Source organism: Fundulus heteroclitus, chromosome 7, assembly GCF_011125445.2.
Source record: "Fundulus heteroclitus isolate FHET01 chromosome 7, MU-UCD_Fhet_4.1, whole genome shotgun sequence".
NCBI lineage: Eukaryota > Metazoa > Chordata > Actinopteri > Cyprinodontiformes > Fundulidae > Fundulus > Fundulus heteroclitus.
In genome coordinates this window covers 16677504-16703478 of record NC_046367.1, presented here as the reverse complement: position 1 = coordinate 16703478, position 25975 = coordinate 16677504, and the positions used below count along the sequence as shown (strand labels likewise).

Here is a 25975-nt window from a genome sequence, read left to right as displayed (position 1 = left end):
GACTGAGCTTGGGCTATTTTGCAAATGAGAAAGAGCATAAAGTGCAGTCTCTAGTTGTGCAAAGTCGGTAGAGACCTCAACAATGAAATATGACTCTAGTGTTGAACCATGGAGTCAAATCACAAAAGCAAGCCACCCTCTTTGGATTTGGATTTGGAAACATACATAAGAAGAACATACCCCTACCACCCCCCCCCCTCCCCCCCCACAATCACATGCTCTCCTGTGTAGATCTATTACACACAACTACAACTATAACTACATTTAGTGGTTAAAACATTTCAAAATATAATGCTTTCAAAGGGGAGCGAATACTTTTTTAAGCCACTGTAAATTTTTTTCCCCCTTTCAGTTTAGTTCACATATGTCTGAAAAGTCTGTTATCGTTATTTCAAGGGATCTTTGAATAAAGATCAGAGGGGTTCAATGCTGGGCTGTTCTTTCTTCCATCTTTTTGGTCAGTTTGAAGTTTTGATCATGGACTCCAAACTTATGAAACATCAGGATCGGCTGAGGATATGCCTAACTTTATTTGTCTTTTTAATTTGGGACTGACATCCTATGCTCGCAGAAAATTAATTTTTAATGTCCCTATTCAGAAACACACGACACAACGCCATGTGGCTGAAAAGCACAAGATGGATCTGACCGGGGTGAGGCGAGGTACGCCAACTGTGAGCACCCCCTCCTTCCCCAAGCACGAGGAAGGGTCAAGTTGGCAAATGAATATGGAATGAGCAACAAATGCTGCAGTGGTCACTCTAATTCCAAGCACTCTGACCCTGAAACTGCCCCACCTTTGGCCCTTGTCCTCCACACGCCCTCATTTAAAGTTCATCTACAAGTGATACAGATACTTATGTCTCAATGTGGCGCACGGCCCAAAATAAAGTGCATGCTCAAATCCCGCCCTTTTATGATCATCTCTCTGGGAGTTTCCTGTTCAGTGAGAATTGGCATTATGAACAAATTCACTGCCTGAGTAATAATGTGGCTTCTAATTTTAGCCACAAACGGTGGTCCTAGATTCTGCATTAAATAGCTTCATTGGGCTGTACCAGAACAGTTTCCACATATAGTAATGCCAGCAAGTCAAAGTTTACTCAAACATACCGCTGTAGTGCAGCCATGCTAGTGATTGGGATCTGCTGGCAACAAGACAAATAGAAATTCATTCTACTTCATTCTCGCTCCAACCATCATTCAGTCATATGCGCTTATATTCAATAAAGTAGAGTATGACTCCTAATGAGGCCCGTCTGTCAAATTGAAAGTGCCTTTTGAAAATAATGGTTAACTAAATGTCCTGTTTTCCTTAACTTGAGATGGAGAATACACGTAATTAACAGAAAGAAAGTCTTACACACACCTGTCTATAACAGGGTTTTTCAAAGTCAAATGAGTGAGGGAGGGAGGGAGGGGGGCAAAATTGTCCTCCCATTGGAGAACCACTTCAGTGTCATTTGCATGAAAAAGCACAGGTATTTCTGGTAAAAACAAAACAAAAAAACTACAATATTATTGCAATATCAAATAATACAATTCTGCACAGAACAGAGTTTCTTCCTTTCATTTTTAAACTAACAATGGAGCCCCCATAATAAAACAAAACTAAATAAATTGGTACCAGAAATGTCAGAAAAGTAATGAGGCAGCCATGTAAGCCACTGACCGCAGGGCAAACAGCTTTTCTTTGCATTAACTTTGCTTCGCTGAAGTAAAACAGACAACCCTCGACATATTTGTGCGTTCTGCTACTGTCTGAAAGCTGTAAGAAAAAAGGAAAATGCAATATTGTTCTTTTAATTATTTCATTTTATAGAAAAAGTTCAAATATCTTTTTAACTCTTTGACATTTGTTAACCTTCAATTACCAAGTAAATAGCACTGAATGGCTGTGTACTTCATATTTTGCAACATCTCTGTAACTGAAAAAAAGAGATCAAAAGTAAATAATGGTGTTGGTATGGCTGACGTGATTGTGCAATAGTAAAACAATATCTTAAAGGGCCAAATTGCATTATATTTTTGATGTTGGGTTACAGGCTGGAAACAGTGTGTGTGTGTGTGTGTGTGGGGGGGGGGGGGGGGGGGGGTTAGGGGTCGGTAGTGGTCAGGACTCTGAGACTCCTGGTCTATGTTATTACAATCTATATAATAAGTGAATGGAGTAATGGTAATAAATTAACTTTTCAATATTATTCTAATTTATTAACTTTTTTGTTATAAATGGCCGTATTCAAAGAGTGTTGTGCACTAATCTGTTCTGTTTCATCTCAGCGCTTTCATTAGTAAAAGGGCACAACAAGTAGGGTGCCAACAACTGTGATACTACCTGGCTTTTTGAGGGCAAGGCAATAGATGAACGGTAATGCAATAGATGTCAACTCGTCCATCTCAAAAGTTTTCAACAAACTGATTTCTTTTAACCGCTGCAATTTGAAATATAACAGTCACAAATGGTTTCATGACAACTTAATGAATAATTTATTAAACAATGTAAAAAAACAAGATAAAAATGTTTTTTAAATGATATGAAGAAATTATTATATCATCATATATAATATATATATTATTTGATATTATATCATCTCCTTTCGACAAGGAAGAGCAGCAGCTCTACTTCCATCTCAATCTGCACGGTGGAGCTCTTCCTCCTATTTCTGAGGCTGGGGCCGGCAACTCCACATCAACTGTTAGTCGGTGTAGCTTAACATTTGTACACGAGTCCACTAATGGTCATATCACAATTACAAATGAACCCCAACTCCTCGCTTTAGTAGAATATAAATGACATGAGACTCACTTTGAAAATATCCTTTCTATGTTATTTGTCTAGCCTACTAGTCCTCCAGCACATGGTCTTAACTTTCTGAACCTGTTCAGGCATGTTAAGTGAGCAGGGAGGGAACTTGAAATCCTTAACTCAAGTTGGGGGGGAAAAAATTAGTTATCCAGCCAATTTCACTAAGTTATTACAAATTTAATTTAATTTACACACAATATTAAGTTGGTGTAATTACCAACAGTATTATGTCAACACAACTCAGAAAAATTATGTTTGAAACTTAAAAGGTTTACCTAAACAAATATATTTACCTTGCAATCACGGATTTAATTAAGTGGTGGTAAAAGGTCCCCTTTGCAGAGGAAGCTCGTCTCAGTTCCTCATATCCAAGATCTTGTTCTTTTGGTTATGATCTAGATCTTTTGACCACAGATGACAACCATAACATTGCTCATGTGCATATTTAGATTAAACAAGGGGATGTCCAATATTTGTTAAGATAAACCAAGACGCGCATAATTAAAAACCAAAAGCATAGCAGTTACCCTATTTCATCTAGCACTAAAGTAGTCAGTGATAAAGGATGATCAGAAGAGATGAACCTGTCAAAAGAAACAAGAGAACGTGGCGACTGGTGACAAATCTGTGGTTTCGAGAAGGTTAGTCAAGCATGCCACTCTACTTGCCCATTACTCATGTTAATTTGTTATTCTCATAAATCATTCCACCGTTATGTAATGGTGCTGTGGGCACTTTTCAACATGTAAAGTCTGCAGCTTTCATTATTTATACCCTTTCAGAGCGCACATGTACTTGTTCTATACGCCTGCATTGGATTGTGTATGAAGATGGAGAAAATGTCCCGTATTCAGTGGAACAAAAATGTGCCAAACTGCCATCAAAAGTGCCACTTTCAGAGAGTTAAAACCTGCTTACCAGTCACAGCACCCATTTCACTGTAGTTCAGCACCATTAATAGCACAGCAGGCCTAGGAGTGTAGTGCTCTTCCTTTTCTACCATCCATTACATGGAAATTATGTTGACTTCAAAACATCTTTACAATTGAACTGGGTTTTATGCTTTGTTAGTTTGGTTTTATTCAGAGGAACTGTGCAGTAGTTTGTGTTGTTTTTTCCCTCCCTTTTTTCAGGTGTAGTTCCTCACTCTGTTCGTGTATTAACTACCTTAATACTAATGCTAATAAATATTTATTATTATCATCATTATTATTATTATTATTATTATTATTGTTATTGTTATTGTTATTGTTATTATTATTATTATTATTATTATTATTATTATTATTATTATTATTAATAATAATAATAATAATAATAATAATAATAATAATAATAATAATAATAATAAATACATATATACATGTATACATATGTTTGAGTCTGTATTAGGGCTGCACAATATAAACAAGTTTTGTGATGACCATATTAGTTGCAATGTGTTCTTATTTCTTTTTTCCTCTCTTTTTCATTTGTGTTTCTTACATTCTGTGACCTACAGCATTTTGCACCATATCATTCGTGTCCGGCGTGAGCATCCACTGCCATTAGACTCTGTCCAACTACCAAAATATGTATTAATTAACATTTAAAATGCAAGTTAGTTACTCACAAAATAAGTTAGCCTACCATTAATTCACTTCAAACAGCCCTTTCAAATATGAATATTGCGGCAATGAAATATCTACAAATTTTGTGCTACACCTAGCCTGTATATTGTGAATCTCAAGTGAATTAGAAAAAAACCTCAATAAATTCAAACATGTACATCGAAGTTTGTTTTTTAAACTTCCGAAAGCTGTTGTATAATCACTTCACCTCAACATGCCCATGATGACACACCATGTTCTATATTTTTAGATAGAAGTACATTCATTTTGCCGTTTGTTTGATTTTGCAAAAAGCTTTTTATTAGGTTAAATTCAAAAATAAAGTTGGTAATAATGTGATCTCTTCAATGAAAGGGCTTTTTCTTTCTCACAAAAGTAGAAAAACATCATGGTTTTTGCTAAAATGTGCAATAACAAAATAACTATGTTTGAATAACACGTCTTGGATTGCAGGTGCATAGGCTGTAATCCTAGCATGCAGGCTGGGAGCTGATGTGACGCAGCCACCTCTAAACAGACTTTTCCGCTGGGACCGGTTACCATAGTCACAACCATCACACAGATTAAAACCTGACCTTGGGGAGATGCACAGCCTCTTGTTGCTTATCTTACTGTGATTTAGTAACGGGAATTGATAGAAAATCTAAAGATTATGTGTGACAGTTAAACAGTTAGTTTTACCTCAATCAGCTGAAACAAACTAGCCACCAGAAATATCAGTCACTTTGCTGGCTTTGTGTAAAGAAATAGCAACATACTTTATACACCTACCTTATGTTTAATTCGGTGATCAAAGAGGATTGATTATAAACCAAACCTTTGCAAAATCTGTCCATATTTCACTTTAACAATGTTGTTTTTGCATGCAAATTCACACTCATTCTTTTGTATGATCTGATGTTTGTGTAAGCAGACTACTGTACTTCCAAGTCCCAAAGAGCCCAGTGTTTCTCTGCACCTGTTCCCAGAAGTGTTCAATGGAAGATCCACCACTGAGACTTCCTGGAACTGGCAGCATCCCCTGCCATTGTAAACTGGGCATGAAAACAAGCTCCATTAATGATGTGCCTACAGAGCCCACAAATGTTTTGTCAGTGGTGGAGAGTTTTTTTTTAATATTATTCATTTAAAGTTGAGGATAATAAGTTTTCTGAATGCAATTAACAACCGGAACTCCTGTCTTGATGTGGGGTTGTGGAGCAGGATCCAAGGGCAGACTGTGACGCTAGATGAACATGGAGGTATTTATTAATTAAGAAAAGATACAAACTTGCAGCAAAGCACCAAAAACACTGGACAAGCAACACGGGCAGAATCAGGACCAGAACAAAGACAGGAGAAATGGGCAGTGTTACGGCAGGATCCAGCGGAGAGCAATGGCTGTGAACTTAAAAACTGAAGGAAGTGAGGAGAGTGATATTAGAAGCTGCTGTGATAATCAGAGTGTAATGAGGAGCAGCCAGTTGAAGAAATTAAGCAGGGAGGCTGAGGGAAAGAGAGTATTTAACACAGCTGAATAAGACAAAGGAATCTCCTAACCAAGGAGAAAATATAAATAGTAACCTGATGGCAATAAACTAGAATACACAAGGAACTGAACTCATAAATAAACTAAGAAACAAAAGACAAAGACAAAAAACAATCATATGGCAACACTTTAGAGACAATGACAAATATAGAGAAGAACATGACACAGCAAGACCCTACAAAACATAACAGGGAAGCAATGAGCAAACAAACACAAGTGAAAACCAACACCTAACACCCAACGTTCAGGGAAAATTCTAGGTGATAGCTAGATTTCAACCATCAATCGAGGCTTTCTTGTAGTTCAACTCATTGGGCCACTGATATTATAAATGCCGGTCATAATGATTCATCCTCACTAAAAGATCTCTAGTGGCTCATTAAAAGATGTCTCTGTGTAGTAGTTGAGTTTAACTCAGATAATCTTGTGATGATTAAGACAGTGATGTCAAGCAAGGCAATGGGAGATCTTGTCAATTCCCTTCAAACACAACACACAGGTGTTAGTCATGTATGTCTTTGATTTGGCAGTCTAATTCTTGAGCGAGATCTAATGAGAAGATGTGCGTAAATGCAAAGTTTTGTACATTCAAGAAACCACTTGGACATTTAAGCATTTGTTAGTCTCTTTTTGTTGGGACATTCTTCAGTTTTGTCGCCTTTTCCAAACAGGCTAGAGGACTCCACTTTGGAAAAAATACTAAATGTTCAAAGCTATTTGTATTGCAATAACAGGTTTTACCGAAACTTGCCAAGATTGAAACATGCGTCGTCTCTTACCATATCACCATATAGAGGAATTCGTGTATCCATTTAAAATAATTACAATAATATCATAACCTATTAGTTTAACATTTTTCATTATTAAGTTTCAGTTTCTAAACCAGGACCAGGTTGTTGCAGCTGGTTTAAACTCCTACAGGAAGTCTCCCAAACATAACTATGTAACGCTTGCACAACCCTTTAGTTCTGGTGTCCACTTCCAGTTAAATTCAGGACTTGGTTCAAAATCCTCCAGCAGCTTCACTGTTTGTGTATCTAAACCACCAGGTTCAGGATCTTTGCTTTCATTGTTTGTTCTGACATTTGTTTTGTTTTTGTTTTTTTGTTTTGCTTCCCTTGATTAGAATCCTAAACCTCCTAATATACTGGGTTTAAAGGCGTTTTAAACAGCTGTTCAAAAGTACTTATACTACTGGAATTTCTTTTCATTTTGTGCCACTTTCCAACAAAAACCCTGAAAGTATTTGGAGGAGATTTTTAGGGATAGACGTAAACATACACATACATTGTTTCTCAAATCTATGCTGATACTAATCAGAAACATGTGTCATGACACCTTTTGAATCACTCAAGCAAAAATTACCGCAACCAGTTGCCTAATTAGTAAAAAAGACTCCACCAAGATGTAATTTTAAATCAGTATGAAGGAAGAAGATTCTTCGGAGATCAGGGTTAAATTTGTTTAACCCTGATCTCTGAAGAGATGTTTAAAGCGGGATTAGGTTATAAAAGAATATTCAAACCACTGAACATCTAGCAAAAAGCTGTACAGTTATTTATGATCATCTGAAAATGGGAAGAGTACGACACAACCTTCTACATAATCCTCAAAAGATTGGGCTATCGACCCAAACTGACAGACCAAGTAAGGTGAGCAAGAATTTTAGTGCATGGCAGCTCTACTATTAATTGGGTCATTTATAAACACGATTGGGTCATTTATAAAAGAGTCCCAGAAAGAAACCTCTAGAAAAGAGAAAGCCTCAATAAGTGTGTGGCAAAAAAAATGCATTTCTTCATCGGGGGCAGGTTAGCTAGGGAACGTTAAAGGAAGACTGGGGAAGTCCAAACGCCTAATGGCATTTGGAGCAAGGCTTAAAATATTCTATACACAGATGCTCTCCATTCAACCTAACTGAGCTTGAGCTATACTGCAAAGAATCAAATGGCAAAAAAAATGCAGCCTATGTAGATGTTTGCAAGAACATACATAAGTTGAACCACATATCCCATTGCTTCCACTTCACAATTATGTTCTACTTTGTGTTGGTGTAGCACATTTTATTCCAGTAAAATACATCAAAATTTGTGCTTGACGCAGTGTGAAAAAGTTCAAGGGGTGTGAAATCTTTAGCAAGAGATTGTAAAAGCTAAAGTTTACCTTCTTTACTCAGTTTCTGCAAATATATAGTAAAAAATCTGAACCGAGGCAGCTGAACTTTATGTTTTTTCATTTCATTTCCAGTTAACACAAAAGATTGTTTGGTGGGTTAAAAAGAAACAATAATGGAATTTTTACTAGAAAAACTTCTATTTAAACTAACGAATACCTTTTTTAAATGTTAAGTGGAAATAAAAGTAAACCGGGACAACTGACTTCACTGTTTTTGGGTGCTAGTATAGGAATCCAAAAATCATATTTGATGATTTGTTATTTTCAAATATATAACTGCGGAAAATGCAAAAACTATATAGGTTTCCAGCCACAAACTACTTACAATAAAGTTTCAAAGCACATGATTAAAAAGAGCTTTGACTAAATATTGGTTCATCAATTTACTGCTGTTCATTTGCGCCTTGTTAACCTAAAAATCTTAACTGTCTTAGGAAACAAGAAAACCTTGTATTCAAAATGATTATGTACAAGGGCCAAACTTTGAACAACCTTCAGAAATTGTAGAGTGTTTAACCTTGAAAGCAAAACTACCCTTTATGCTTTATACCTTACTATCCTGTAAAGAATTAAGATATACATTCGGTCAGGGGCTGTGAGGTTTTAGTAGGACCAAAGCAAAGACAAGACCTCAGAAGCTGTATGATGGAAGCAAGAATTTAATATGGATTCAAAAAAGGTATTAATTTACAAATGAGCTCAGGACAAGGATCATCAGAAATGGACAAAATGACCGAGCAGCAGGAAGCATAGGTCAACAGAATAAGCCAGCGAGCAACAGGGAGAATCAGGGAGAATTTACTTAGGCATAGTGGAGAAATGACAGAAGAGCCAATCAGGTGGGAATGAGGAACAGAACAGATGAAAATTAAGAAGTTGAGGTGAGGAGTGTAATGAATAGAGACAGAGGGGAAAGAATCTAAGACGAAATGTTACCAAAATGTACAAATAATGAGCTGAGAACAAAATCCATAAAAGTATAAATAATAAAGGAAAAACTAAAAAAAAAAAAACAGAGTCAGGAAAATACCCAAAAACAAAAATACCTAAGAATAATAAGCATGAGGAAATAACTAACAAAAGCATGATTCTGGGAATGTTAACAGCAAAATAATTGTCAAAATCCAAACATAAAAGAAAATCAAAATCCTACCACCTGGGGATTGTGACACATTCAGATACAACACAAAACCTAAACAAAGTAGCCAAAAAAACATATTAAAATTCACCCTTTTCACATATAAGAAACATGACTGATGTTATCTTCAATTAACTCCAGCTTTGTAGCTTTATGGAGATTTTTCATATACTATGATTTAAGAGTTTGTGTGTTCAGTCATTTCTGCCACTCAACTGTAGCTATTTTGGTCAACCCTTGGGAGTATGCTATATACACTATAACAGCCACAACATCACACTTCCTTACTGCAGATTTCTGTTTAACCCCTGGCTTCAAACCAGATATATATTGCTTCTATTTTATGGTGAAAGATGTGGAAAAAAGGGATAAAATTATCTAGAGACTTTGTTTTATCCTTCTGGCATTCTCCATCTGTCTCATCAACACATCACTCTCACACAACACAAAAACAAATGAGACAGGAAACCTTTTACTGCATATAATTCATTCATGAGCGCTCTTCCTCTGCAACGACACAGAGGCTGTGCTGGGAGGTGAGGAGCAATTAATCTGGCTTTGAAAGCTTCTGGGATGAAGAAGTAGGAAATACATTCAGGATTAGATACGGCGGCTCCACAACGAGCCCTAAAATGTAGCTTTGGTCGCACAGTTTTTATATTTGTCAGAGGGATACATTACATGTGATAGAGTTATTGTTGGGTCAGTGTACAAAGATTGGACTTTTGGTGTGGAAAGTATGGCCTGTTATTGTAAAAGGGTGTTTCAGTCGTTCATCCTATAATTTGATTCAGTATAGTCACAGGTATTGTCCTTGTTGCACCAAATGTTGTTGCTCCCTCTTGTGGCCAGCAGATGCCAGTGCTGCATGGATGCCCATTCATTAAAACTTATCATTGAATGGGATTCATTCATCTGTGTTTCCCGTACCTCTAAGTGTGCTATTGTACCAGATGTTTTAAGCATCGCTTTACATGCACAGTCATTCAAATCAATTATGCAACATAAAACAGGAGCCGTTTTATAACATTGTGGAGGAGTGATCCTTTTTTTTTTTCTTTGGTGCTTTGTCTTACCATCAGCTCTGTAGAGTCTGTTTTGGCACAGACTGAAGTACAATACTTTAAAAAGTGCCCATTCACATACAGATGGCAAGATTTGTGTGGTCTGAAAGGTAAGTGGAAAACTAATGTTTCAAAATCGTAAAAGATAACGATTTGTTTAGTATGTGTTAATCTGCTGTCACACAGCGGGTTATTTTTGCAGTCACTTGCTACAAAGATATACTGCTGCAAGTCTGATGATATGATTCCAAACTCGATCACAAATCTTTGGTACCAGGCGGCCTGGTACCAAGTTCACTTATGAATCTCCTTGAGGTCAAAAATAGAGTTTGATACTTTTAAGAGTATTTAATATAATTAGTAGAAATTGCATTCCTTTTACCTTAGTAATCCACAAAGCCCAAATGTGTTTAAATATCTATGTCAGATATTTAGCTAGAAATAAGCTATCAAGGAATCTTTCCACATTTTGTTTTATTTGAAGTTCAAAAAAAGCTTAGTAAGCAGTAAGTAATGCCATTCATGTCCAGACATTCCAAGGGCACTTGACTGTCAAACAAGAAAATTCACATATATAATTGTAAGCTTTATTTTTTTCCCATAAAAATAAACCTTTTTTTTTCCTTCTTTTTTTTCCGGCACCCCTGGGCAAAGGTGTCCCGAGACGGGTGTTGCTGCATCGACCGCAGAGCTGCAAAGCTCACCAGTCTGCGTATACCCACGGCAACACAAAGAGCAACGGTGTCAGCATCCTCCTCCATCAGCCCTGCCTCACCATCAACCACAACAGCCACTGTCAAAACCCAAGTCAGACAATCTGATTCTAAATGAAAGAGGAGACACCTCTTGGAGTCAACCTGGATGTTAAATGCAATATTTTTTTGTAGTTAAAAGTAGGTTTAAAATGACTTAATTGTAAATATATGTATATAATTCAGGATTGGGTAAAAATTGATTTAAAAATGTAGTTCTCAAAGCTTTCATACAATTTAAACATGTTTAAACTGGTATGCTTATGTGGGTAGCACAGTCGACACATTACTTGTGACAAATATATTTTTAAACAAATCAAAAATAAATTTATCAGATTATGCTTGAGCATTATTAATTTCAGTAAATTTAGAGTTCTTAAAGAGGAAATATCAAAATAAAGAAAAGAAAAATACTTTAAAAAACGATTTATGACCCTTCTATTAGAAGAACGGGGTCATTAACAAAAATATGGTGTGTTAGATTGATGGGGTGGCTTCCCGGCCCACACTCCACTCTGGTAGGTGACGGTAATGCACCTAAAAGTTGTTTGTCAGCCACCGTAAAACACTACAGAAGAAGAAGAACTATTGAGGCGGAACTATTCGTCCGGCTCGAGTTTCCTTACCGCACTCTATGGCGGAACACGCGCTGGTGCTGCAGGGAGAAGCCGCGGATTTGATTTGCCGAAGCTAAACAGTTAGCGCGTACTGTGCAGCTTAGTCCCTCCCCGGGAATGTCCCTGTTTTAAAACCCACAACGTCAACTTTAACAAAAAATACATAAAAACAAGATGAACCTCGACAGACTCAGAAAACGAGTTCGGCAGTACATTGACCAGGTGAGAGAACTAAACCTTTTTTCTTGGCTGCTGTGTGATGCTAGCTGATGCTAACTCTCAGCACAGTTGGCGAAAAAGGGGGAAAAAATCCTTTACCGTTCCCTAACGTAGCAACTTCAAAAACGACTGTCATCTAAATGAAAGCTGTGCGTTTGATTTAACCCCGTGTCTCCTTGTGTGTGTTTGTTGATAGCAACAGTACCAAAGCGCGCTGTTTTGGGCCGACAAGATTGCATCCCTTTCTCGTGGTGAGTAGCAGTCGGTAGTGTTTTTTGTTAAACTTGATTTTTTTTTTCCAGCGATCGCACCTTTATTTATTTTTTCCTCCGGAGTAGAATGGTAAATCCCGCCGCTGCCTAGCGGATTGACGTTCGGGTTTAAGGCGCAGCAGCCTGGGGACTTTTCGTAATATGTTGATCATCGTTCCTGTTGTCAGGGTTTTATAAAATTGCTCCAGCTCTGATCAAAGCAAACTGTGGATGGGATCAACTTAATGAAACTGATCAACCAGGGGGGAATCGGTTTCATCGTCCCGCCTCCTTCCCCGTCATCTCTTTAATGATCGTTTGAAAAGGGAAACTTTATTTTTGTTTATCTGAAACCCCTCGTTTTGTTCCAAAAAAAAGTAGAGCGGTCGTTAAAGCCATTAAGCCAGCAGATTGAACCGAAACTGGTCCACTCCTCTGTAACGAGTCGTTAGGGTTGTTGTTGGCCTGGCTTAAAGGAGCGATGTTTTGATCACCAATATGAGGGTGAGAGTTAAGGTGATGATTGGCCCGAATTAATCCTATTAGTTGTATTGTAACTTTTTGAGAGTTGGAACCTAAGGCCTCCTCCTCTGTTTAAGGTTGGTTTCTCTCTCCTAACATAGATGGCTTCCTTCACACCCCTTTCAAACCATCTGGGGTGTGAATTTTTTTGGAATGACCATGACCTGGATGACTGAGAATATTCACCAGCGACCCTCGTTTTGTGAAACTTAGCATCACTTTCTTGCTCACCATGAAAAGAAGCCTCTGACACATTTTTTAATTCTGGATATGGATGTAATGGGTTGTTGGGATGAAGCCAGGGTTCATCTCAAGCAAATTGTTTTAGATGAGTGGGGCTTTTAAATGTAACTTGACACGCGTGTGGTCAGAGAAATTGATAATTTCACTCCTTCAATAAGGACCACAGGCCGTTTACTGGTATCAAAGTATAACAAGTGTGTTATAAGTTGCAGTTTCAAAGCATAAACATTTTTTTCACCATATCATTCTTTCTGTTTAAAGTAAATTAAATGTACAATGCATACAATGGAAAGTAACAGAATGCTGCCCCTCCCCCATATTGCTGCTGTATCCTTTCTAGTTGAGAAAAGCTACTGCATGTTTCCCTCAACAATAAGAAAAAACAATTTGGCTGCTTGGAAATATAGCCAGTCAAAAAAAGAAAATAGTCAGACATGATGTGAAACTAAAGCTGCATCTCCCCATCACCCTTAATAAGGTAGTGTTATTATTTTATGTCAGTTTTTTTGCATTATTATTATAGGGTTGGATGATGTATATAAAAAAACATCGATAAAATAGAAATCATATTGATAAATTTCGATAACTATCAACAAATTCAAAACATATATTTTAAGTGCAGCAATATCAGCTTGTCTTTGTTGTTTGGGGTAAAATGTTGTTTCTCTTTAGATATGTTTATGATTGGTCCTCTTGAGCCACAATTGCTGCCCTTTTTTTTGGGGGGGGGGGGGGGGGGGGGGCAAAAGAGAGCATTGAAAGTTATGTAGGTTGTTTCATAAGAGTTTTGGTTTTCCTGTTCCGTTGTTGCTTCGGACCACTGCAGCCGAAATGAGAGCAGCTGTCGTAGCAGAAAACACAGGGTTCCTATGCGGTCTAGAAAAGTAAGCAAAAGCGTGCAGTACAGGGTTCTTGCCAGCGCATATCAGCCTAATGGACCGCTATGCTGAAAGTTGTCAAAGTTGTGTTGAAAGTAGACCGTTATGCTTATCGTCTTATGAGAGTAACGGGCATTACGTCGCGGATGTCTGAGAGCAACAAAAGTCGGGAAAACTTGGAAGGTGTATCAGCGCAGCTATAAATCTCCCGAACAACATCAGCTACAACTAGCTGTTATTAGCTTGATGAACAGCCCCCTTCGAGCTGCACTACGCGACGCTCCGCTGCGAGAATTAACCTAGAAGCACGATGTTTACGATAGACGTAAAGTGCAATACAAAAAATGGTCAGTAGAAGAACAGATTTCCTTCTTTTTACATTCTGGCCTATCATGTAGGTTAATAAATCATTACATCCTCCCAACCAATCACAAACACGGATCCAGGAACGCTCTGTCATCAAGCTCCGCCCCCTTCATAGAGGTCAGAAAGCCGATGTTTTCTTTTTAAAAAAAGTTGGAATTTGGTAGAAAAGTTGGCTGAATCAAGGTTTGAGATTGAATTCAGTGTTTGTGAGCTCTTTATCTAAAAATAGGTCATTAAGCGGCAGCATAAAATAGCCAGGGCTGGGCTGCACTTAAATAAATGTATTGAATTTTTTGATGATTATCGATAAATATGATTTCTATTTTATGCTTTATATGATTTTTTTTTTTTCCTCTACATCGTCCAGCCCTAGAATGGAGTTTGGTGTTTTCCTGAAAATGGCATAGAGGAAAACATTTGTATTCCCTGACTTCATGGGTGAATGACACCCCACCTGTTTTGAATTTATTTTTAAATTCTTATTTAAATAGTTGGTTTTAAAAGTTTAGAAAATTTGAGTCTGGAATGCTGTAGAACTATGATTAAAATTGTGTCGGGACCCTGAACACAGTTACTGCCCAGTGACAGCAGGATTAAACCTCTCACCAATGATGTTGCAGCATCAAAATGTAACAAGTCTGTGTCTTTGTTTGCCGTGCAGAAGATCCCCAGGATATCTACTGGCTAGCTCAGTGCCTTTACCTCACCTCCCAGTACCACAGAGCCTCACATGCCCTCCGTTCAAGAAAACTCGACAAAGTAGGCGGCATATGAAGTTTTTGGCACAGTTCTAAGTTTAAAGTAAACTTGTCTCAAACAGTTAAGCTGCATAATGACATTTATGTTTTGTCACACAGTTGTATGGAGCTTGTCAGTATCTTGCTGCAAGGTGTCACGTAAGTAAAACTTTAAAGTGGCGAACTGTTTCCTGCGTGTGTGTGTAATTGTAGGTGACCCACATAGATGCAACTCTTTCTGTTTTCTTAGTACGCTGCCAAAGAGTTCCAGCAAGCCTTAGATATCCTGGACGCAGAGGAGCCTGTTAACAAGAAATTACAAGATAGGAGTGAAAAGGACGACAGCGGGACCGAGCCTGCGAAGGAATGGGACATGTCGCCCGCTTCCGTAAGTTAAAGCTGTCTTGAAAAGTGAATTTCTCCAGTGAATTTCTCCAATGTAAGATCAATAAAGACTGTCTTATCTTAAATGTTTCTGGACAGTAAGCCTCTCTTACGCGTCAGCCTGCAGGCATAGGTGCCACTGATTCCCCAATCAAAACATGTTTAAATATGCAGAGTCAGGGTTAGAGCGAGAAGTTAGCCCTCCAAAACCGTATCTACATATTGTACCCAAGGATCAACCAGACCTTTTGAGGACCACAGTTGATTTTAATAATTTCTTCTCATTTTCCACAATGTTTTACAAAGCAGCAGCATGTCTGCAGTGTGCTTTAAAAATATTAACAAAACTAGACGTTCTGAAATTGTCCAAAGACATGTTAAAAGGTAAATCACTCATACATTTTGAAAAATGCCAACAAAGTGGGCAGTGCTAAGAGACCCTGACCCAGCACGAGGGAAAGAGACATGTTGAAACACGAAGAGGGACCACTGGTGGTTTTGTCATGGATCGGTCTTTTCATCCTTCTCGTCACCGAAGGTTGAGGGACGCTTTGTGGAGCCTAGCTAGGTTGGGGCTTATCAGTTTGAGCCACTGGTTCACGGCACTGCCGAAGCAGTGGAGGAGGGGATGGGTGGAGTTTCAGAGTGGTGAAGAAATATTTGCAGCATCATGGCTAATACGGGCTAACGTTCAAAGCAGTAACAAACGCTCTATACTATCGACCAATGCTCGCGATTCAGACTCGCTATGTGTCTGTGTCTCTGACTGCGATGATTTTATACCCGAATGCTGGCCGATGATGACCAAAGCTTGTTTGAACCAATAGGAAAATTCAACTGCAGTAGCCACTGTTCAACCCTAAGAGGGCAGCACTAAGATGGTTTTAAGACAAATGTTGCAGAACTAAATAAGTTCACATGATAAACTTGGTGAGTTACACTTTAACCTTGATGTATGTAAACTTCTGAGTTTAAAGAAAGTAATTAAAAAAATCTCTAAAATATCTCTTTTTTTCCATGTTTAGCAAATATAAATAATCTGGGTTATCTAATGACAACGGAAAAAAGGGGCTTTTTACGGATGTCTGGAGAAACCTGGTTTCAGCTATATGGAAAGCCATTTCCTAAATAATGTAATAATGAGAAATGTAGATTTACAAAACCCTATAATAACACCTCAGTGTGAAATATTCATTACTTTTATGCATGATGTTTATTGAAAGGATTGGCAAAACTACTCTTTTTAAACAATCATGACTTCTTGTTTAAAGGTTGTTTTAAACACGAAACCAATTTGCGAATAAAGTCGTATTTCTCCATGATTTCCCTCTGTTCCTCTTCCCCGTCTCTGAAAAATTTCAGATCAGTAGCTCCATTTGCCTCCTGCGGGGCAAAATCTATGATGCCATGGACAACAGACCCCTGGCCACCTTCAGCTACAAAGAGGCCTTGAAACTAGATGTCTACTGCTTTGAAGCCTTTGACCTTTTAACGTCCCACCACATGTTGACCGCACAGGAAGGTGAGGTTCATCTGTTGCAGTGACGTCATTTTGCTCATTTATTTCCAATTGAACCCGTGTGTGCCGCCTATCTTCTGTAATGACGTTCCATTCACACAAGCCATCGTTCTTCACCTCCAATAGAGAAGGACTTCCTGGACTCTCTTCCTCTGAGTCAGCAGTGCACTGAGGAAGAGGAGCAGCTGTTACACTTCCTTTTTGAGAATAAATTAAAGAAGGTAGGAGGCTCCACACTGGCTTTTCTTTGTAATGGTCTCACTTTAGCTTCTGGTTTGCATAAAAAAAACATTTTTTTTTTTTTTTTTTTTTTTTTTACTGAAGACACTAATTATAAACAATGCAATTGTAAACAGGTTGTATTATATTAAATAAAACTTTATAAGGAGTATATTATAATTTATTTACCCAGTAGATACCAAATTCCTCTATTTTTTATCAACTATAACACATAAAAGATAAAAAAAAATGTGCTGCAGGTTCCTCGATAGATGTAGCAGTTTTAAATCTGATGGCAGACGTTCCTAACCTTTACCTGACTTTTATTATACCTCATAGGTTGCATCCAAGTGCATGGTGCTGGTTGATGGGTTTAAAGACTAAAAATAATGGGACTCCTTAGCTTTGTTGCATTTAATAAAATTAGGAATACAGCTTTTTTTTTTCATTATTGACCTCTCACCACCCTATCGGTTCCAAATAGAGCAAAGTTTTCTAATTTTGATCTCTGGCTGATTCATTGGTGCATCTATTTTATTATATATAGTTTTCAATTGAGCGGGTCGAAGACGTTTAGTGGAATAATGTTTTCCCCTCCGTACACGGATGACGTAAAGCTCCCTACGCACTTTAATTCTCTGTTCCTCTGCAGTATAACAAGCCCAGCGATCTGGTGGTGCCTGAGATGGTCAACGGTCTCCAGGACAACTTGGATGTAGTCGTGTCTCTTGCAGAGAGGCATTATTATAACTGTGATTTCAAGATGTGCTACAAACTCACATCAACGTAGGTTTCCATATTTTTTTTTCTAATAATTTGGTGATTTTCTTCTGTAATAAATGTGTAGTTCCACTGAAAATGTTCATAATAAATATTTTTATTTTCTTTGTGAGGATCAGAAGTCACTGAATTCTTATTCTTATGCATTTGCATAAAATAATGAAGCAAACAGCAGGTGCAACACTTTGTAATGGTTGATGTTTTTTCTCCACTTCCTGCAAAAACAGGATGTTTAAAATATTTATAACCTCCAGCTTTGGCTTCTGGTTGGTCTGTAAAACCTTTTCCAGAGGTTTATTAAAAGTCTAATTAAGAAGTTAGGTTATTTTGTTAAGTTAGTTGTGTGTTTAACAATAATTGCATTTTGCAATATAATCGCAATTTTAAAAAAACACAAATTCCAAATGGCAGATGTCTGCAATTTTTGGCAATTAATATGTTTAAAGTGGGTTTGCCTCCACATGGAAGGGAAGAAAGTTGCAGCAGAGAGAAAATCTTTATTATTTGTTTTAGAGTTTATATAATCATACTTTTTTTTACCAGAAACTTTCAGGAATTTCACCATGGCATTAAGTGCCAGTCAAACTGTTTAATACATAGACTTGCTTGTTGGTTGAACTTTATGTTCAACAAGGTTTGATGGCCAACAGTTAAAAGCTGTTATCTTGAATAATATTCTGAGTAATAAAAGCAGATTCCTTGTTTTAAATAATCCTTGTTTACAAGCATCTTTATCTGCAGGACATTTTTGTTGTGGTTAATGCAGAGAATTACATTGCAATTATGGTTGAAATATATTGCAATTTAAGTTTTTGGCAAAACCGTACAGCCCTGGTTTTTAAACATATTATTTGCTTTTCAGGGTGATGGTGAAAGACCCTTTTCATGCCAACTGTTTACCCGTTCATATAGGAACGCTGGTAGAGCTTGGAAAATCAAATGGTAATGGAACCCGCATGGTGTGCATTCATTTAAAGCGACAGTTTTACTTTTTAAGACTAATTCAGTTTTTCTTTTTGTTTCTCTGCAGAGCTGTTTTATCTCTCACACAGACTTGTAGACTTGTACCCCAACAATCCAGTGAGGTTTTTTTCTTCTTCATTTGTATACCTAACTTTTTTTTTTTAGCATATTTCTAGCATATTTGTGTTCTAACCAAATATAACATTTTCCTAGGTATCATGGTTTGCTGTTGGCTGCTACTATCTCATGGTTGGCAGCAAAAATGAACATGCTAGGCGATACCTTAGGTAGGCATTTGCAGTTTAATAAAATGCCCTCCTGCTTAGTTAATTTTTTTAAATCAGGTTAAATTTGACTTGTGACTTTTTGCATATTTCCTGTAGCAAAGCCACCACTTTGGAGAGAACTTATGGTCCCGCGTGGATCGCCTATGGTCACTCTTTTGCTGTGGAGAGTGAGCACGACCAAGCCATGGCTGCATACTTCACTGCTGCTCAGCTGATGAAAGGGTAAGAAGTGGTTCTGTCAAATCCAGTCTTCTGTTTTGGCCCGTTCTCTAAACGTGACATGCTTTTCTGGGAACACACAAGGGCTGCAACGATTAGTCGACACAGACAATGTCGATAATGAAAAATTGTCCACGCCAAAATTCATGCGTCGGCGCGTCGTTTAAAAGTACATAAACGTTGCGGCGGTCTCAATATTTCCATTTCAGTTTAAATGACACGCAGTTCACTAAGGCTGCAGCAGAGGGCAGTATAGCGTCAGTTCCCCAGTGACCAAAGAGCAACCCCCTGTCACATGACCCTCTCATGACTACAGGTGCAGTAATAGTTGAAAGAAGAAGAAAATAAAGTTTGTAAAATGTGTAAATTACACTTTCTTTGATACAAAATTAACTTTTAGATTGATTTTAGTTTAAAATGCAGCTGTGTAAAACCAAAATATCTGCTTGGTTTATCCAGATATGACTTAGTTGTGAATGCCCATTCTGCAGTGGTGGTTCTACACCAAACTTAGCAGGGGGACCAGGGTGGGGCCAGTGTTTTTTCATGGGAGCACAGAACAAAATATTAGGTGGGAGGGGGGGGTGTGTGTTAATATTTCATCCTTTCATATATTAAGTGAGCCAATTGCTGGTTGCTGACCCCTGATCCTATCGCAATATGGTTGGAGCTAAACATGAAACAACCTAATTTTTTTAATTATTGTTAGAGTACACCTGTAAAGGTAAAAAATACAGTTGGTCCAAGTGACCAATCAGTTATGATATCTTTGTCAGCCTATATCATCATAAGAAATGTACTTAATATCATTAGTACAGGGGCCATTACATGGGTCAGGACCAGTTCTGCAGGTGCACTGGCCCCTGTCTAGAACCGCCATGTCGTTAAGTCAGTTCTCGCTGCGCTTCGCCCAGCTGTAGCTCAGTGGGTGATCAGGCTCCTCAGCACTGGAATAGGAAGCCTCCATGCCCAGACTGTTCTGAATCTACCGCAGCAATTCAATCGGATGATATGTTAACAGTTATCATTGGGTTTATTTCAGTGTTGTGTTTCAATGACGTTATAGTTTTAACTTTGTTTGACTAGTGCGATGGAGTATATTTGGAAATGAGTAACTAGCTGGTTTTTATTATTGATTCTGGGAACATTGCCTACTCAAAGAGAACAGGCCTGACTGCAAACATGTTAATGTGCTCCCCTTTTTATACACTAGTTTAAAATCTTTTTAAACAACATAAAACCCGTGAAGGCAGAAATATTGTTTTAAAAACATTTTTACAGTAAAATAATATGATAGAAATATAAAAAGTAGTAGTAGTCAGTTAAATTAAAAATATTTATAAATTTAAAATCATTTATAAAGCTAATAAAGGATTGTGGTAACAAGAGGCAATAAAGAGGCGTTCAAAGGTGTATAGACAACAGGTGAGTCAAAATATTTTTACATGCAACTGTAGTGATGGAGATCAACAAAAAAATAACCACGAATAATTGACTAATTGAAAAAATAATCAATCGATTAGTCGACTATAAAAATATTGTTAATTGCAGCCCTAGAAAATTCCGGTAGATGAACAGATTTTGAAATTCTCTAACCAGTCAGTCTGGTAGCTATTGTCATTTTTTTAATAACTGCAAAAAGCAGTTTTATATGGGATATTAAGAAGCAGAGATATTTAGAGAGGTCTAGGATTTATTGGAATATTTGCTGATTTACACAAGGGAGTAATGATGTGGTCTGGTGCAGGCTTAGTACAATTGCTCCGTCTGCTAACTTTAAGCAGTTCCTGATTATGTTTATTATAATCGCTGTGGTCCCAGATTTTTTTTTTCTTGCCAAGATTTACTTTTTGTTCTAGAACTACTTTTCTTTTTTTAAAATAATTACTGTTAAATGATGTAAACCCAGTTTCTCTCGTATTGCTTGCTGTTTGATTTCCATAGATGTCACTTACCCATGCTCTACATTGGACTGGAGTACGGTCTGACTAACAACTCCAAGCTGGCTGAGCGGTTCTTTAGCCAGGCGCTCAGTATCGCCCCAGAAGACCCGTTCGTCATACATGAGGTGGCAGTGGTTGCGTTTCAAAACGGAGAGTGAGTATATTGCTCCAAACAAAACAAAACCACTAATCGAATAGATATTTGTTTTTTTTAAGTTAATTTTTTAAGTTAATTTTAGTCTTTGTGCAGTATTTTGATTGATCTTTTTTATTGATCTGACCACTGTCGGTGAAATGAAAACACAATGCTGTGGAAATATTGCCGAGATGTCGTTTTATAGAGCATCTGCCTGTTTTTCTCCTCGGCTGGTTCAGCTGGAAGACGGCAGAAAGGTTATTCCTGGACGCGATGGAGAAAATCAAAGCCATCGGGAATGAGGTGACAGCTGATTCAGAGTATTGGATGACTTCAAAGACACAAGTTCATCATAAGAGTTACTTATAATTTGTCCTCTGATTTCATTTTAGGTTACTGTGGACAAGTGGGAGCCTCTGTTGAACAATTTGGGTCACGTGTGCCGAAAGCTAAAGTACGTGTATCGCCACTTTCTCTGTGTGGTATTCTTTGTCCTTTCCTCGCAGCAAACCGTGCCATCACCCTCGCTATAGCTTTAAGTCTGTTTTACAAACACAGGTACTTGATGAATGATATGGAGCAGCTTTTTGTCCCCGGCCATTTTTTGGGGGGAGCTCTGAGTGATGAGGCCAAATTAGATGAGATGGTGTGTGCACTGAACAATAGCACCATGTGATTAGGATTATTGGCAACATAGATGGAAAAGCTTTGAATCAAAGTGATACTTTATGTGTTTTCTCTTTTCAAGACTATGAATAGATCACCAGCTGTAACTGGAACCTACTGTGGATTTGTTGTAAATCTGTCGTTACCTGCTTAGATAACAAGTCTGCAGCTGTTATAAAAAAAAAAAAATGTGGATCTTTGTAAAAACGTCAATCTCAATCAATGATATTGACATATCTTAATAGAGCGTGCTTTTTAATTATGCTGAACTGTTTGCTTATTAAATTGTGTTGATCCTTGGATAGCTTTTTAAAATGTGTTGTTTAATATTGTAGAAAGTACGACCAGGCTCTGGAGTACCATCGTCAAGCACTGGTGTTGATCCCACAGCATGCCTCTACGTACTCTGCGATAGGATACGTGCACAGCCTCATGGGGGACTTTGAAAGTGCCATAGACTACTTTCATACGGTGAGTTAAAAAGGCTTCGATCTCTCAGCATCGCTCCGTCTACGCAAAGTTTCATCATGGTTGGTCATTTCTTGATGTTAAAGCCAGAGGCGGTGTTTTTCTTTTAAGTGTAAGAAGGATTAAAAAGTGACATAAATCATAGCCCTCCAGCAATTAGCTGCCCGATCACTTTGGAGACAAAACATTGGAATAAAAGAACAATAAATTATAGAACATCCACAAATTGTGGATTTTTTTGTGTTTGTGTGCTTGGGGAGTGTTTTTAAACAATAAAAAAAATTGTAATTTGATCTTTTTTTTTATACCAGAGTGACTTTTTAATCTTCTTTTCTATAACAGGCTCTCGGGCTGAAACGGGACGACACTTTCTCGGTGTCGATGCTTGGCCATTGCATTGAGATGTACATCGGGGACACGGACGCATATATAGGTTTGTGTTATATCGACAATATTCAAAACAAATATTTGCTTTATTTAATTTTTTATATTTTCTGCAATTTTATTCAATATGAAAGACAAAATTTGCACTTTTGTTCTTTATTCAGCAAAATAAATTCGGAACAAATGTTGCACGTTAAATTATAGATATAAAATTTTAACATAAGACCAAAAAACAAGTTTAAAAAAAGCTCTTTATGCATTAAAAAAATTGAAAGGCCAATTTATTCAACATCTTTATGTTTTTAAGGTCTTGGGTAATTCATTAGTGCAAAACCAAAAGAGGAACAATTTATTAAATTCATTATTTTTTTTCTTTTTTTTAAACATAATAAAAGTAAAGAATTGGAAAATCTGCCACATATATATGTATTGTATTTCTAAACAGCATTTATCACATTTGATATAATTATTAAAATATATATAAGATAATTTATCATTGTCTGTGCTTTATGACTTTAATAATATTTTCTGTATTGTTTTTGATATACAAGGAAATGGTGCTATTTTATTTTATTTATCCCAGGGACCTTAAATTCCTATCCTTTGAGATGTTTTTGCTTCAGCACGCCTGAATAACAAAAACTTGACAATAGTAGGACATTAATTGCTTGATGATGAGGTTTTGGCCATTTGAGTCAGGTGAATGAGCCCAACTAAAAGTCAGAGGCCCTCGATTCTCTGTTTTGGCGTTTTAGGACCCCTAATCTATGCAATTAGTTTATAAAAATAAGCAGAAGTAAAATTGCTTACACACATTGCAGAAAAATGTGTCACACAGAAAAACTGTCAAAGTTCACCAAGAGCATTCAAGAGTTTAAAACCACACTGAGACTTTAAAGTTGCTGTCTTCTCATCATTAGCCGATGTCGTGTGCCTTCCTATCAGATGCTCGAGCATCGAGCTTGTGCGATAAACCTTGGTACTTGCAGAGCTTCCTACCTCTTGTTTTGATACACTTTCTACGATTTCTCTTATTCTTCAGAACATTTTGCCCTTTGAAGACAGCTAAACGTTTTAGAACCTGGCTCATTTAAACACCGAAGCAGACATTTTATCCACCATGATTGTCTTGAAACTATAATCTGGATGAAGCCAACAAGTGAATTGAGTCAATATAAACCGATGTACCCTGCATGCATCCATGCTTCTGCAAACTATCACTGTCACTATGACTGCTGTTTGGAGGAAAACAGTTATTTCTGTTTTATTATTTTAGAATAAAATGGTGAATGCATAAAGAATGTGTAAATAATTGAGATGTGGCTATCAGAGTTTTGTGGCTGATTTCCAATCTACAGCTTTTGTAAAGATTTAAGCTGGGAATGCAGATTTTAAGATTATTTCAAATTCTCTCTGAAAGCTATAATATAGCAATATATAAGAGCAGCACTTAAGGTAGAGTGGATGATTTTTCCAGAAATATAGGTTAGAAATGCCCAAGTCATTTTTTTAATAACTGCGCAAGAGCAGCCTACCTGCTCTTCTGCTCCTCAGGGGGATCGCGTGAAAAATCTCCCAAATACACTCTGGTCTAATTTCTTTCTACTGAGGCCTTCCTCTTCTTCTCATAAACCTGTAAGACAGTTTGCTTCTTGCAACTCTCAGCCATTTTCAAAGTATTCGCTGAGAGCAGCGGAGCTAGATGATACATAAACACTAGACGTGCGCATGCGCAGCAAAATGAAACTATCAAGGGACGCGCCACGCACATTGGAGCTAGGTGAGCCCACAGTGATTGACATGTGGGAGACTACCAATAGATAACACATGATCCTTTTCTGCAGCCTGAATAAAGCCCAAACATTTCTTGCTGAATTAAAAAAACATGGCATTTTGTTAAATAGTCTGTGACCAATCTGAACCGATCAAACTGAACATCATCAGATTCCGGGCAGCGGCCATTTTCCCAGTTTCTTTAATTAACATAATTCCAAACGTTTGGGGTTTTATAGTTACAATGGTGAATTCAGAAAATTAAAAAGTGGAATTTGGGGGAGAAAATAAATTGGAATTTGGAAAATGAAATGAATTTTATCTGGCCCTGCGACTTTTTGCTAAAGATTACGTGAGTTAATTTCTGAATATCTGCCTGGCAAAAGACTGCAGGAAAATAATTGCAATAGTTCACTTTGCTTTTATCTTCAACTTTCTTGAATTTAAATTGCCGTAAAAAAGATTAAGAGAGACAAGAAACATTGTAAACATGCAAAACTCTACTTATTTTAATTTTGCAACTGTGTAAAAAAAAAAATTTAAGACTTTTTTTTTTTTTTTTAAAGGCACCGACATCAATGACAAAGTGCGAGGCAGCTTAAACACTCCAGCGCTGATGAAGATGTTGAACACATCAGAGTCAAATGACCTTCAAGCGACGCCGAGGTCGGAGGAGACCAACTTGTCGTCGTTGGAAACGTCAGCGTCCAATCAGGAAAAGATGATGCTGGAGACGCCTCTGCGGCTCTCATTAACTCTGGAGTGCGATATGTACGAGAGCGACGTGATGCTGGACACCTTATCAGACACCAGCACGTGATTTCATCCTGTCAGGTGGTGGAGCTGTTGTAGTTACTGGTTGCCATAGGTACACATATCCAAGCCCGAGGACAACTGTCAGCCCAAGAGTCAAGCAGCTGTCCTCCACCATGTGGATTCCCCGTGCTGTGTGTTATTTTGTATCAGAATGCTCTTGTGAACATTTTTAACAGAAAGAATTAATTTGTATACAGTATCTATACCATAATTTCACATGGATGCACTTTAAAGGAGGGGGAAGTCAACACACGCCTTGCTTGAAGGGTTGAATTTGTTTTACCTTGGGTTAAAAACACTGGGAACATGTGGCCCTCTGACAGGAGCAAACACAGCCACACACCTCACAACAAAAAGACATTTCAAGTCTGTTGCTAATGCCTGTGGCGGGATCCTCGCTGCTGCCTAACCTGTGGATTTTCACTCTGAAGAAAGAGCCAGCTGAGTATAATCAGATTTGGCAATTTAACAACTTGGTTGTTGCTACAATAAACCATGCATTTACCTTGAAA

At 37.6% G+C, this 25975-nt stretch overlaps 1 protein-coding gene across 1 annotated transcript; it reads left to right on the top strand.

Annotated features, from left to right (window-relative positions):
* Positions 1-11689: 11689 nt before the first annotated feature.
* On the top strand, positions 11690-25975 carry cdc16 (cell division cycle 16 homolog (S. cerevisiae)). The gene is made up of 18 exons (XM_012864379.3): positions 11690-11912; positions 12106-12160; positions 14831-14928; positions 15027-15065; positions 15157-15294; positions 16653-16812; positions 16936-17030; positions 17681-17814; positions 18671-18750; positions 18839-18888; positions 18985-19058; positions 19155-19280; positions 21222-21374; positions 21596-21659; positions 21749-21810; positions 22358-22493; positions 22833-22923; positions 25214-25975. The coding sequence occupies exons 1-18, from the start codon at positions 11865-11867 to the stop codon at positions 25465-25467; spliced, it is 1857 nt and encodes a 618-aa protein (XP_012719833.2). The 5' UTR covers positions 11690-11864; the 3' UTR covers positions 25468-25975.